The following is a 14083-nucleotide window of genomic DNA, read 5'->3' on the forward strand; positions in this document are numbered from 1 at the left end:
CGCAGAGGGTGGTGAGTGTCTGGAACAAGCTGCCAGAGGTAGTAGTAGAGGCGGGTACAATTTTGTCTTTTAAAAAGCGTTTAGACAGTTACATGGGTACGATGAGTATAGAGGGATATGGGCCAAACGCGGGCAATTGGGACTAGCTTAGGAGTTTTTTAAAAAGTGCGGTATGGACAAGTTGGGCCTCTATGACTCTTATGAGAAGATGGAATATTATGCAGGTAGGAACAGATTTGACAGGCTGTAGGCTTTATAATGTGCACAGATGACTGAAATTTCGAGTAAACCTGTGTAATCTAAATAGTCTCTGAGGATTTTACAATCCCCTTGATGCAGGAATATGTAATTTGTTCCATGGGGTTTATGGGGGAATCAGTGCACAATGGAGTGTGTGTATCAAGACAGCGATTATATTCTAACACTCTCCATGGAGGCCTGAAAGTCTTAGGAGAACAATAGGATTTCTAGAAATGGTAATTTACCTTTGTTTTGAAGGACCTACCCCTCTCCATGTCTCTTTCACCCACCTCCCCCCCCCCCCTCCCCCACCCAATCCCCCTCTGCCCAGTCCCTCACTTCAGCCCTCGGAAGATCTAGAATCTGTATGGGTGGAATTAAGAAATAACAGGGGAAGAAGGCAGTAGTCTATAGCAGAGTTGGCTGGAGTGGGCTGGGAAATGAGTTTAGCAGAAAAGACGGTTGATCAGCAATTGCAGGTGTTTGTGAAAATAGTTCATAATTTACAACAAAGATATATCCCAGTGAGGAAGAAGGATTCTGGAAAGGGGATAAGTCAACAATGGTTAACCAGGAAAGTTAAGGAAAGTATTAAACTGAAAGGAAAAAACCATGCAATGTGGCAAAGATTAGTTGTAAGTCAGAGGATTGGGAAAGCTTTAAAAACCAACAAAGGAATGACCACAAATAATAAAGAGGGGGAAGATAAACCATATAGGTAAACTAGGAAATAATATAAAAATGGACAGCAAAAGCTTCATTAAATATATAAAAAGGGGGAGAGGCCAAAGTGAATGTAGGCCCCTTAGAGAATAAGACTGGGGAAATAATGGAGAATCAGGAAATAGGAGAGGAGTTAAATCGATATTTTGTATCTACATGTTAGAAGACACCAATAACATTCCAAAAATTCTAAATAATCAAGGGGCAAAAAGGACATAAGTGCAACAACTATCACTAGTAGGGGTTGAAGGTTGATAAGTCCCCTGGACCTGATGAGTTGCATCCTAGGATATTAAAAAAAGTACCTACAGAGATAATGGTTGCACTGATAGTAATTTTCCAAGAATCCTTAAATTCTGGAAAAGTCCCAGAATATTGGAAAACTGCCAATGTAACATCCTTATTTAAAAAGTGAGGGAGACAAAATACAAATAACTATAGGCCAGTTAACTTAACATCTGTTATTGGGAAAATTTCAGTTCATTATAAAGGATGTAACAGCAGAGCATTTAGAAATACATAAAATAATCAAGCAGAGTCAGCACGGCTTCATGAGGAGAAATCATGCCTGACAGATTTGTTAGAATTCTTTGAGGTGGTAATGAGCAGGGTAGATAAAGGGGAACCAATAGATATAATATGCTTGAATTTCCAATAAGTGTTTGATAAGGTACCAAACAAAAGGCTACTTAATAAGATAGTAGCCCATAGTGTTGGCAGCGGTATATTAGCACGGATAGAGGATTGGCTAACTAACCAAAGACAGAGATTTGGAGTAAGAGGGGAATGTTCAGGCTGACAACTTGTAACTAGTGACATGGTGGGTTCAGGGCAAATTCCCATCTCCACGGCTGTTCACTCAGCCTCATTGTTTTAATACTGCATTTATATCTAGTCACTGAGCCTTCATAGAAAGCTCAGTCTTTGAAATACCTTCAAACTCATTGAAAAACTTTGTTTCCCTTCAATTCCAGTTCAGTCCTTTTATCTGCCATTTGATTGACAGCTGAATGGTTTTTACTCAGCGTGCTTTCAGCTGTGTTTATTTACCTTCTCTTCCATGTTTGAGAGCATCTAAGCCTGATTGACAGCTGTGGCTTCTTCAAAGGACGTAAGTGGTTTAACTTCCTCTTTGCAGACCACTCATTCCCTGTACTCATTGGAGTTTAGAAGAATGAGAGGCAACCTTATTGAGACATATAGAATGCTCAGGGGGCTTGTCAGTGTAGGTACTGAGTGGTCGTTTCCCCTTATAGAAGAATCTAGGACCAGAGGACACAGTCTGAGTAAGAGGGTCACCAATTTAAGACGGAGATGAGGAGGAATTTCTTCCCTTTGAGGGGAGCGAATCTGTGGAATTCTTTACCATGGAGAGATGTTGAAACTGTGTCATTGAATATGTTCAAGGCTGAGATAGCCGGATTTTTAATCCATAAGGGAATTGAGGATTACGGGGATAAGGCGGGAAAGCGGAGTTGAAGATTATCATATCAGAACTTTCATGATCTCATTGAATGGCAGTCGACCTGATGGGCCGAATGACCTACTTTGCTCCACCTGTCTTATGGTATTATGGCCCCCGATCCCCTCACTCAGTCCCTCTCCTGCCCACCCCCTCAACAACTCTCTCTGCTTCCAGAATATCAGTTGTCTTTTGCTCCAATTTATAGAATCTTCGGATAAAACAGACCTCAACCTCCCATTTTTCCAAACCTCCTCATTTTCACTTGGCGCCTGGGATTCAGCCCTTCATCGAACGGACCATCTTGTAATTTTCCTCCATGTTCTTGAAAATATTATTACTCTCCAGCTCTGAGAAAGAGTCATACAGACTTGAAACGGTAACTCTGTTTCTCTCTCCATAGATGCTCCCAAAACTGCTGAGTTATTCCAGCATTTTCTGTTTTTATTTCATCATGATGTTGCTATTCCAAAGACAACAAGCCCAATTTCCTTAGTCTTTATAATTTAAATTCCTCAAAGCTGGACTAATTTTCCTTGCTGCCTCTATCCTCCCTCAGTTGCAATAATTTCCCTCTAATTGATTCATAAATGTCGAGAGCACAAAAGGAGGCCATTCAGCTCATCATGTCCAGATCGACCAATAAACATCTGACTACACTAATCCCATTTTCCAACAATTGGCCCATCGCCCTGGAGGTTACAGCAGCACAAGTGAATATCTAAATACCTCTTAAATGCTATGAGAGTGTCTGACTCACACACCCTTTCAGGCAGTGCGTTCCAGATTCCCATCACCCTCTGAGTGAAAACATTTCTCCTCAACTCCCCTCTTAGCCTTCTACCTCTTACCTTAAATCTCTGTCCCGTGGTTACTGACTCCTCTACTGATGGGAAAGGGTCCCTCCTATCCACCCTATCTCTACACCTTGTAATCTTATACAACTCTATCAGCTCCCCTCTTAATCTTCACTGCTCCCAGGAAAATAGCCCCAGCCTATCCAATCTTTCTTCATAGCTCAGAACCCCCAGCCCAGGCAACATCCTGGTAAATCCCTCTGCACCCTCTCCAGTGCAATCACATCCTTCCTATAATGTGACGAGAACTGCGAGCAGCACTCCAGTTATGGCCTAACCCTCGGTGATCCTTGGGTGAATAGAGCATTGACAGTACTCGAATGGCTCTGATGAGCATCTTATATAGCAACCATACAATCTCCTATTAGGCCTATTGCTGTATAAATGAACCCCAGCAACCTATTGCCTTTTTACTGTGGTTCAGTCATGCACTGAAGGATTCATAGATTAACACATAACATTTCAATTTCTGTCTTTGGAGCAACTTGCCGTCCTGATTAACGCTCACTGTACTCCTGGAATGCATGTTGTGGAGATGCCGGCGTTGGACTGGGGTAAACACAGTAAGAAGTTTAACAACACCAGGTTAAAGTCCAACAGGTTTATTTGGTAGCAAAAGCCACACAAGCTTTCGGAGCTCCAAGCCCCTTCTTCAGGTGAGTGGGAATTCTGTTCACAAACAGGGCATAAAAAGACACAAACTCAATTTACATGAATAATGGTTGGAATGCGAATACTTACAGCAAATCAAGTCTTTAAGATACAAACAACATGAGTGGAGAGAGCATCAAGACAGGCTACAAATATGTGTATTGTCTCCAGACAAGACAGCCAGTGAAACTCTGCAGGTCCAGGCAAGCTGTAGGGGTTACAAATAAAGAACAAAGAACAATACAGCACAGGAACAGGCCCTTCGGCCCTCCAAGCCCGTGCCGCTCCCTGGTCCAAACAAGACCATTCTTTTGTATCCCTCCATTCCCACTCCGTTCATATGGCTGTCTAGATAAGTCTTAAACGTTCCCAGTGTGTCCGCCTCCACCACCTTGCCTGGCAGCGCATTCCAGGCCCCCACCACCCTCTGTGTAAAATATGTCCTCTGATATCTGTGTTAAACCTCCCCTGCTTCACCTTGAACCTATGACCCCTCGTGAACGTCACCACCGACCTGGGGAAAAGCTTCCCACCGTTCACCCTATCTATGCCTTTCATAATTTTATACACCTCTATTAAGTCTCCCCTCATCCTCCGTCTTTCCAGGGAGAACAACCCCAGTTTACCCAATCTCTCCTCATAACTAAGCCCCTCCATACCAGGCAACATCCTGGTAAACCTTCTCTGTACTCTCTCCAAAGCCTCCACGTCCTTCTGGTAGTGTGGCGACCAGAACTGGACGCAGTATTCCAAATGCGGCCGAACCAACGTTCTATACATCTGCAACATCAGACCCCAACTTTTATACTCCATGCCCCGTCCTATAAAGGCAAGCATGCCATATGCCTTCTTCACCACCTTCTCCACCTGTGACGTCACCTTCAAGGATCTGTGGACTTGCACACCCAGGCCCCTCTGCGTATCTACACCCTTTATGGTTCTGCCATTTATCGTATAGCTCCTCCCTACATTATTTCTACCAAAATGCATCACTTCGCATTTATCTGGATTGAACTCCATCTGCCATTTCTTTGCCCAAATTTCCAGCCTATCTATATCCTTCTGTAGCTTCTGACAATGTTCCTCACTATCTGCAAGTCCTGCCAATTTTGTGTCGTCCGCAAACTTACTGATCACCCCAGTTACACCTTCTTCCAGATCGTTTATATAAATCACAAACAGCAGAGGTCCCAATAAATGAACCCAATATCCCGGTTTAGGCCGTCCTCATGTGTGCGGAACTTGGCTATCAGTTTCTGCTCAGCGACTCTGCGCCGTCGTGTGTCGTGAAGGCTGCCTTGGAGAACGCTTACCCGAATATCAGAGGCCGAATGCCCGTGACCGCTCCACTCATGTTGTTTGTATCTTAAAGACTTGATTAGCTGTAAGTATTCGCATTCCAACCATTATTCATGTAAATGTAAATATCTAGTGATGGGAGACAAGGAAATAGCTGAGGAACTTAATAAGTACTTTGCGTCAGTCTTCACAGTAGAAGACATGAGTAATATCCCAACAATTCAGGAAAGTCAGGGGGCAGAGTTGAATATGGTTGCCATCACAAAGGAGAAAGTGCTAGAGAAACTAAAAGGTCTGAAAATTGATAAATCTCCGGGCCCAGATGGGCTACATCCTAGAGTTCTAAAGGAGATAGCTGAAGAAATAGTGGAGGCGTTAGTTATGATCTTTCAAAAGTCACTGGAGTCAGGGAAAGTCCCAGAGGATTGGAAAATCGCTGTTGTAACCCCACTGTTCAAGAAGGGAACAAGAAAAAAGATGGAAAATTATAGGCCAATTAGCCTAACCTCAGTTGTTGGCAAAATTCTAGAATCCATCGTTAAGGATGAGATTTCTAAATTCTTGGAAGTGCAGGGTCGGATTAGGACAAGTCAGCATGGATTTAGTAAGGGGAGGTCGTGCCTGACAAACCTGTTAGAGTTCTTTGAAGAGATAACAAATAGGTTAGACCAAGGAGAGCCAATGGATGTTATCTATCTTGACTTCCAAAAGGCCTTTGACAAGGTGCCTCACGGGAGACTGCTGAGTAAAATAAGGGCCCATGGTATTCGAGGCAAGGTACTAACATGGATTGACGATTGGCTGTCAGACAGAAGGCAGAGAGTTGGGATAAAAGGTTCTTTCTCAGAATGGCAACCGGTGACAAGTGGTGTCCCGCAGGGTTCAGTGTTGGGGCCACAGCTGTTCTCTTTATATATTAACGATCTAGATGACGGGACTGGGGGCATTCTGGCCAAGTTTGCCGATGATACAAAGATAGGTGAAGGGGCAGGTAGTATTGAGGAGGTGGGGAGGCTGCAGAAAGATTTAGACAGTTTAGGAGAGTGGTCCAAGAAGTGGCTGATGAAATTCAACGTGGGCAAGTGCGAGGTCGTGCACTTTGGAAAAAAGAATAGAGGCATGGACTATTTTCTAAACGGTGACAAAATTCATAATGCTAAAGTGCAAAGGGACTTGGGAGTCCTAGTCCAGGATTCTCTAAAGGTAAACTTGCAGGTTGAGTCCGTAATTAAGAAAGCAAATGTAATGTTGTCATTTATCTCAAGAGGCTTGGAATACAAAAGCAGGGATGTACTTCTGAGGCTTTATAAAGCACTGGTTAGGCCCCATTTGGAGTACTGTGAGCAATTTTGGGCCCCACACCTCAGGAAGGACATACTGGCACTGGAGCGGGTCCAGCGGAGATTCACACGGATGATCCCAGGAATGGTAGGCCTGACATACGATGAACGTCTGAGGATCGTGGGATTATATTCATTGGAGTTTAGGAGGTTGAGGGGAGATCTGATAGAAACTTACAAGATAATGAACGGCTTAGATAGGATGGATGTAGGGAAGTTGTTTCCATTAGCAGGGGAGACTAGGACGCGGGGGCACAGCCTTAGAATAAAAGGGAGTCACTTTAGAACAGAGATGAGGAGAAATTTCTTCAGCCAGAGAGTGGTAGGTCTGTGGAATTCATTGCCACAGAGGGCTGTGGAGGCCGAGACGTTGAGCGTCTTCAAGACAGAAATTGATAAATTCTTGATTTCTCGAGGAATTAAGGGCTATGGGGAGAGAGCGGGTAAATGGAGTTGAAATCAACCATGATTGAATGGTGGAGTGGACTCGATGGGCCGAATGGCCTTACTTCCGCTCCTATGTCTTATGGTCTTATGGTCTAAATTGAGTTTGTGTCTTTATATGCCCTGTTTGTGAACAGAATTCCCACTCACCTGAAGAAGGGGCTTGGAGCTCCGAAAGCTTGTGTGGCTTTTGCTACCAAATAAACCTGTTGGACTTTAACCTGGTGTTGTTAAACTTCTTACTCCTGGAATGCCCCATGGCTTATGTTTAGTGACCACTCAGTAACCCCTCTCATCGCTCCATCTCACCAGGTCTCTTTCTCTGTCCTGTTTGTTCAGGTTGACTGTAATCCAAACAGATTCACTTTGGGAGTGTTAGTTTAACAATTAGAACATCTTAAGGAATGAGTTTAAAGAAAGACAGATACTTGATTGGTGTTCAGGTGCTAGACAGGAGTAATGCTTACATCACAGGCAGCTAATGCAGTGCCACAAAACAAACCCCTTAAAACATTTTTGTTTAAATGAAACAAGTGAGACAATCATTGAAGGGAAACAGCAGTATGAAAGGGCCTGAGTTGGACGGGTTTAGGAACCGCCAGGAATATTAATAAACTCCACAGAATACCGCGCAGGTTCTTTAGTTATATTATCAGAAGCTTGTCTTTGTCAACCTGTATTAATATTGACTGCGGAAGACAGATAGGGGATGGTTAATGCCAGAGCTCAGCTTTTATCTGCCAGAAGCAGACAGAGCCTGAGCTGTTATCAGCAGAAAGCAGAGTGTGTACGGAAAAGCTGCCTCTCTAAGTTAGCACTCGCTGGCCTATTTGACAAGGAATAGATTCACTTTCTAACAAAGGTGAGAGTTTGTGTGTACTGGTGAATGAAGGGGTAGGGGGCGGAGCAGATATTTAGTTTCCATTCTCACGTATTCCTCTCCCACTCATTTCACTCAGAATTTTTCTGCTTTTGCCAGTCCCCATCTCTCCTCCGCCTTCCATCCCACCCAATTGTAGCTTAACGTCAAAGATCTTGTATTGTTGTTCGATTATGTGATATTTTGAATCCCACATGGGAGCACTGTGGCCCACCTCAGTGCAGTACTGAGGGAGTGCTGCACTGTCAGAGGGTCAGTACTGAGGGAGTGCTGCACTGTCAGAGGGTCAGTACTGAGGGAGTGCTGCACTGTCAGAGGGTCAGTACTGAGGGAGTGCTGCACTGTCAGAGGGTCAGTACTGAGGGAGTGCTGCACTGTCAGAGGGTCAGTACTGAGGGAGTGCTGCACTGTCAGAGGGTCAGTACTGAGGGAGTGCCGCACTGTCAGAGGGTCAGTACTGAGGGAGTGCCGCACTGTTAGAAGGTCAGTACTGAGGGAGTGCCGCACTGTTAGAAGGTCAGTACTGAGGGAGTGCTGCACTGTCAGAGGGTCAGTACTGAGGGAGTGCCGCACTGTCAGAGGGTCAGTACTGAGGGAGTACCGCACTGTCAGAGGGTCAGTACTGAGGGAGTGCCGCACTGTCAGAGGGTCAGTACTGAGGGAGTGCCGCACTGTCAGAGGGTCAGGACTGAGGGAGTGCTGCGCTGTCAGAGGGTCAGTGCTGAGGGAGTGCTGCACTGTCAGAGGGTCAGGACTGAGGGAGTGCTGCGCTGTCAGAGGGTCAGTGCTGAGGGAGTGCTGCACTGTCAGAGGGTCAGTACTGAGGGAGTGCTGCACTGTCAGAGGGTCAGTACTGAGGGAGCGCCGCACTGTCAGAGGGTCAGTACTGAGGGAGTGCTGCACTGTCAGAGGGTCAGTACTGAGGGAGTGCTGCACTGTCAGAGGGTCAGTGCTGAGGGAGTGCCGCACTGTCAGAGGGTTAGTACTGTGGGAGTGCCACACTGTCAGAGGGTCAGTGCTGAGGGAGTGCTGCACTGTCAGAGGGTCAGTGCTGAGGGAGTGCCGCACTGTCAGAGGGTCAGTGCTGAGGGAGTGCCGCACTGTCAGAGGGTTAGTACTGAGGGAGTGCCGCACTGTCAGAGGGTCAGTACTGAGGGAGTGCGGCACTGTCAGAGGGTCAGTACAGAGAGAGTGCTGCACTGTCAGAGGGTCAGTACTGAGGGAGTGCCGCACTGTCAGAGGGTCAGTACTGAGGGAGTGCTGCACTGTCAGAGGGTTAGTACTGAGGGAGTGCCGCACTGTCAGAGGGTCAGTACAGAGAGAGTGCTGCACTGTCAGAGGGTCAGTACTGAGGGAGTGCCGCACTGTCAGAGGGTCAGTACTGAGGGAGTGCTGCACTGTTAGAGGGTCAGTACTGAGGGAGTGCTGCACTGTCAGAGGGTCATTACTGAGGGAGTGCTGCACTGTCAGGGTCAGTACTGAGGGAGTGCTGCCCTGTTTTTCAGATGTTTTATCCAAGTCCTCTCTGTCCTCCCAGGTTGATGTAAAAGATCTTGTTGTCGTATTCAGCAAAGAGCAGGAGACCTGTGTCCTGACTAATGTTTGTCCCTCAACCAAAATCACTGAGAAATCGATGATCTGGTCAATGATGTCGTGGCTCTTTGCGGGAATTTGCTCATCACAAACTGCATTTCATGTTTCCTACGTTTCAGAATTGCTTCATTGGCCGTAAAATACCATGTGACATCTTGAGGTCATGAACGGGTTCCGGAAGCACAAGAATGAGGAGCAGGAGGAGGCCATTTGGCCACTCGAGCCTGCTTCACCATTCGATCAGATCTGACTGTGGCCTCAACTCTACTTTCCTGTCTGTCCTCCATAGCCCTCAACACTAAATACCTGTTCAATGCCTCAGCCATTTTCTCATTTCCAGTTATTACATCCCCCTTCTCATCCTCGAAAGGACCAATGTTTACTTTAGCCACTCTTTTTCGTTTTATATATTTGTAGAAACTTTTGCTATCTGTTTTTATATTCTGAGCTAGCTTACTCTCATAATCCATCTTACCTTTCTTCATAACTTTTTTCGTGGCTTTCTGTTGACGTTTAAAGGTTTCCCAATCCTCTAGTTTCCCACTAATCTTTGCCACTTTGTATGCATTTTCTTCCAATTTGATAGCCTCCTTTATTTCCTTAGATATCCATGGCTGATTATCGCTTTTCCTACAGTCCTTCCTTATGACTGTGAAAAATCGCTTTGAAAGTCTTCCACTGTTCTTCAATTGTCCCACCATAAAGATTTTGCTCCCAGTCTACCTTAGCCAGCTCCTCCCTCATCCCATTGTAGTCTCCTTTGTTTAAGCACAAGACACCGGTATTGGATTTTAAATTCAACCATACTGTGATCGCTCCTTCTGAGAGGATCCCTCACTGTAAGATCATTAATTATTCCTGTCATAGAACATAGAACATAGAAAAGCTACAGCACAAACAGGCCCTTCGGCCCACAAGTTGCGCCGAACATATCCCTACCTACTAGGCTTACCTATAACCCTCTACCTTACTAACTTCCATGAACTTATCCAAAAGTCTCTTAAAAGACCCTATCGAATCTGCCTCCACCACCACTACCGGCAGCCGATTCCACGCACCCACCACCCTCTGAGTGAAAAACTTACCCCTAACATCTCCTCTGTACCTACTCCCCAGCACCCTAAACCTGTGACCTCTTGTGGCAACCATTTCAGCCCTGGGTAAAAGCCTCTGAGAATCCATTCTATTAATACCTCTCAACATCTTATACACCTCTATCAGGTAACCTCTCATCCTTCGCTTCTCCAAGGACCAGATTTAGGACAGTTTGCTCCCTCGTAGGTTCCATTACATACTGTTCAAGGAAGCTATCGCGGATACATTCTATGAATCTTCCTCAAGGCTGCCTTGACCGACCTGGTTTGACCAATCGACAGGTAGATTGAAGTCCCCCATGATAATTGCTGTACCAGTTTTACATGCATCAGTTATTTCCTTGTTTATTTCTCGCCCCACCGTGATGTTATTTGGTGGCCTATAGACTACGCCTATCTGTGACTTTTTCTCCTTACTATTTTTAATTTCCATACAAATGGATTCAACCCTTTTCTCCATAGAACCTATATCATCTCTCACTACCGCCCTGATATCATCCTTAAATATCAGAGCTACACCACCTCCCTTATCTTCTTGTCTGTCCCTCCGAACAGTCTGATACCCGTGGATATTTAGCTCCCAGTCGTGACCATCCTGCAACCATGTCTCTGTAATGCCCACCAAATCATACTCGTTCACAATGATTTGTGCCATCAACTCATTTACCTTGTTTCGAATGTTACGAGCATTTAGGTAAAGTGCCCTTATGTTAGTTTTTGTACCTTTTTGAATCCTAACACCACCATTAATAACGTCTCCGGAGTTCTTCTCCCTTTAACTTGTTTTGAAATTTTCCATGCAGTTGAATTGAGGTAGAATTGAGTTTGAAACCCTCCTGTGGAGTGCAGTATATTTAATCCAGCTGCCTTTGTCAATTGCTGCTTGCAATATTCATATCCACCCTGAACACTCAACCCAAACTTCAAACTCATAACTCTCAGAGCCTTGTCTCTGATGTGTTGCTTGCTGTTTCTCTGCCTCTGTGCAGTACTTCCCTGAAGGACATGTCGGTAATAAGTGTATGTCTCTGTTCTTTGCTTCCACTGATAACACTGCTGCTCTCTCTTGTGCTGAATGATTGACCTTGCTTCCCTTTCTTCATGTGAAGTTACTGTCTGTTATCTATAATTAAACTGGCAAACTCTGATGGGACAATTAGGGTTATCAGATTCAGCAGCTGCCTCCTCTTCCCCCTCCCCGCTGGTTCTGTCTGTTATCACTGCCTTTGTGTTGAAAATATCAGCCACACGAACTGTGTACAATTGGAGTGAATCTGTTCACATTCCACCATCTCCCCACCCTACCTGTGGAATGAGGGGCGCTGTACTGTGAGAAATAGCAATGTGTATCTGAGTCACACATTGCTCCCCATGGTAGGAGCTTTCAGCTCCAGCAGAGCGTCGCTGTGAGTGAGGCGGCAGCGGGGAGGGGGTAGTGGGGAGGGGGAGGGAGGTATTTGGAAGTTTAAACAAGGTTAGATTTCTCTCCTGTGCTGATTTCTGTGCAGTTTCCTGCAATGTGATAGAGTTCGTATCTGTAGGTAGCATGTCAGCCAATTTATGCATAGCAAGACCCCACAAACAGTCATAGTACTTTGCCCAGATCAATTGTTTTTTGAGTGATGTTGGTTGGGGGATAATTATTGGTCTGCACACCAAATAATTCCATAATGTCCTCCTGAGAGGGCATCTAAAAGACAGTGCAGCACTCCCTCAGAGCTTGCTGCAGAGAGGTATCGGTCTCTGTTTGAGAGTGAACCATCTGGCTCTGAGTCAGGAGAACCACACGCTGATACTGACAGCTGACACGTCACTCACTGGTACCTCACCAAGTGCCTTTTAACTCCAGCCGTGATGGTGGTTGCTGACAGCTGTGATGGGAGTCATGGGTGAGTTCAGCCCCGTCATTTGTCATTTCCACGTGCTTTCTCTCCTGGGATCACTGTGCACTGTAAACTTAGTCCATTCTTATTTTTCCATCAATGCCCTTAACCGGCTGGAGCCTGAGGCCTCTTAGTGCATCAGTAACTCAGCAACCCTGAAGTAACTCTTTTAAAATGCACTTGCTCTCCTCTCGCACTTGCAGCGATCTCTGGTTGCCCTTTGTTAGTTTGTTCCGAGTATGCTTCTTGCATTTACACTAATTGATGGGGGTGGGGATTGGGCAGTGTACAGAGGGAGGGTGGGGATTGGGCAGTGTACAGAGGGAGGGTGGGGATTGGGCAGGGTACAGAGGGAGGGTGATGGGGTGGGGATTAGGCAGTGTACAGAGGGAGGGTGGGGATTGGGCAGTGTACAGAGGGAGGGTGGGGATTGGGCAGTGTACAGAGGGAGGGTGGGGATTGGGCAGTGTACAGAGGGAGGGTGGGGATTGGGCAGTGTACAGAGGGAGGGTGGGGATTGGGCAGTGTACAGAGGGAGGGTGGGGATTGGGCAGTGTACAGAGGGAGGGTGGGGATTGGGCAGTGTACAGAGGGAGGGTGGGGATTGGGCAGTGTACAGAGGGAGGGTGGGGATTGGGCAGTGTACAGAGGGAGGGTGGGGATTGGGCAGTGTACAGAGGGAGGGTGGGGATTAGGCAGTGTACAGAGGGAGGGTGGGGATTTGCAGGGTACAGAGGGAAGGTGATGGGGTGGGGATTAGGCAGTGTACAGAGGGAGGGTGGGGATTTGCAGGGTACAGAGGGAGGGTGATGGGGTGGGGATTAGGCAGTGTACAGAGGGAGGGTGGGGATTGGGCAGTGTACAGAGGGAGGGTGGGGATTAGGCAGTGTACAGAGGGAGGATGGGGATTAGGCAGTGTACAGAGGGAGGGTGGGGATTTGCAGGGTACAGAGGGAGGGTGATGGGGTGGGGATTAGGCAGTGTACAGAGGGAGGGTGGGGATTGGGCAGTGTACAGAGGGAGGGTGGGGATTAGGCAGTGTACAGAGGGAGGATGGGGATTAGGCAGTGTACAGAGGGAGGGTGGGGATTTGCAGGGTACAGAGGGAGGGTGATGGGGTGGGGATTAGGCAGTGTACAGAGGGAGGGTGGGGATTGGGCAGTGTACAGAGGGAGGGTGGGGATTAGGCAGTGTACAGAGGGTGGTGGGAATCTGGAATGCTCTGCATGTGAAGGCATGGGAGGCCGGAAACCTTACAACCTTCAAAAAATATTTGGATGAGCACTTGAACTTTAATAACATTCAAGGAGATAGGGCAAGTGCAGGTATATTATTATCTAAATGGAAAGAAATTACAACATGCTGCTGTGCAGAGGGACCTGGGGGTCCTTGTGCATGAGACGCAAAAACCCAGTCTGCAGGTGCAACAGGTGATCAAGAAGGCAAATGGGATGTTGGCCTATATCGCAAGGGGGATAGAATATAAAAGCAGAGATGTCTTGCTGCATCTGTACAGGGCATTGGTGAGGCTGCAGCTGGAATACTGGTGCAGGATTGGTCCCTTTATTTGCGGAAGGATATATTGGCCTTGGAGGGAGTGCAGAGAAGGTTCACCAG

At 46.4% G+C, this 14083-nt stretch overlaps 1 protein-coding gene across 10 annotated transcripts in view; it reads left to right on the forward strand.

Annotated features, from left to right (window-relative positions):
* Positions 1–14083, forward strand: part of cbfa2t3 (CBFA2/RUNX1 partner transcriptional co-repressor 3) — a 198972-nt gene that overhangs the window by 16276 nt on the left and 168613 nt on the right. For 6 of the 10 annotated variants that reach the window (XM_078210476.1, XM_078210468.1, XM_078210474.1 and 3 more), the window contains exon 3: positions 1938–2074. The exons of 3 other annotated variants lie outside the window; for them this stretch is intronic. Coding sequence is in view for 1 of the 7 variants with exons in the window: in XM_078210470.1 (XP_078066596.1) it covers positions 12460–12472 (13 nt within the window). In the remaining 6 variants the exon portion in view is untranslated. Of the gene's footprint in view, positions 1–1937; positions 2075–12453; positions 12473–14083 lie in introns of those variants that run through there. One more of the 10 variants, XM_078210470.1, reaches the window with a different exon arrangement.

The sequence above is a fragment of the Mustelus asterias genome, chromosome 4 (genome assembly GCF_964213995.1).
Source record: "Mustelus asterias chromosome 4, sMusAst1.hap1.1, whole genome shotgun sequence".
NCBI classification, from domain to species: domain Eukaryota; kingdom Metazoa; phylum Chordata; class Chondrichthyes; order Carcharhiniformes; family Triakidae; genus Mustelus; species Mustelus asterias.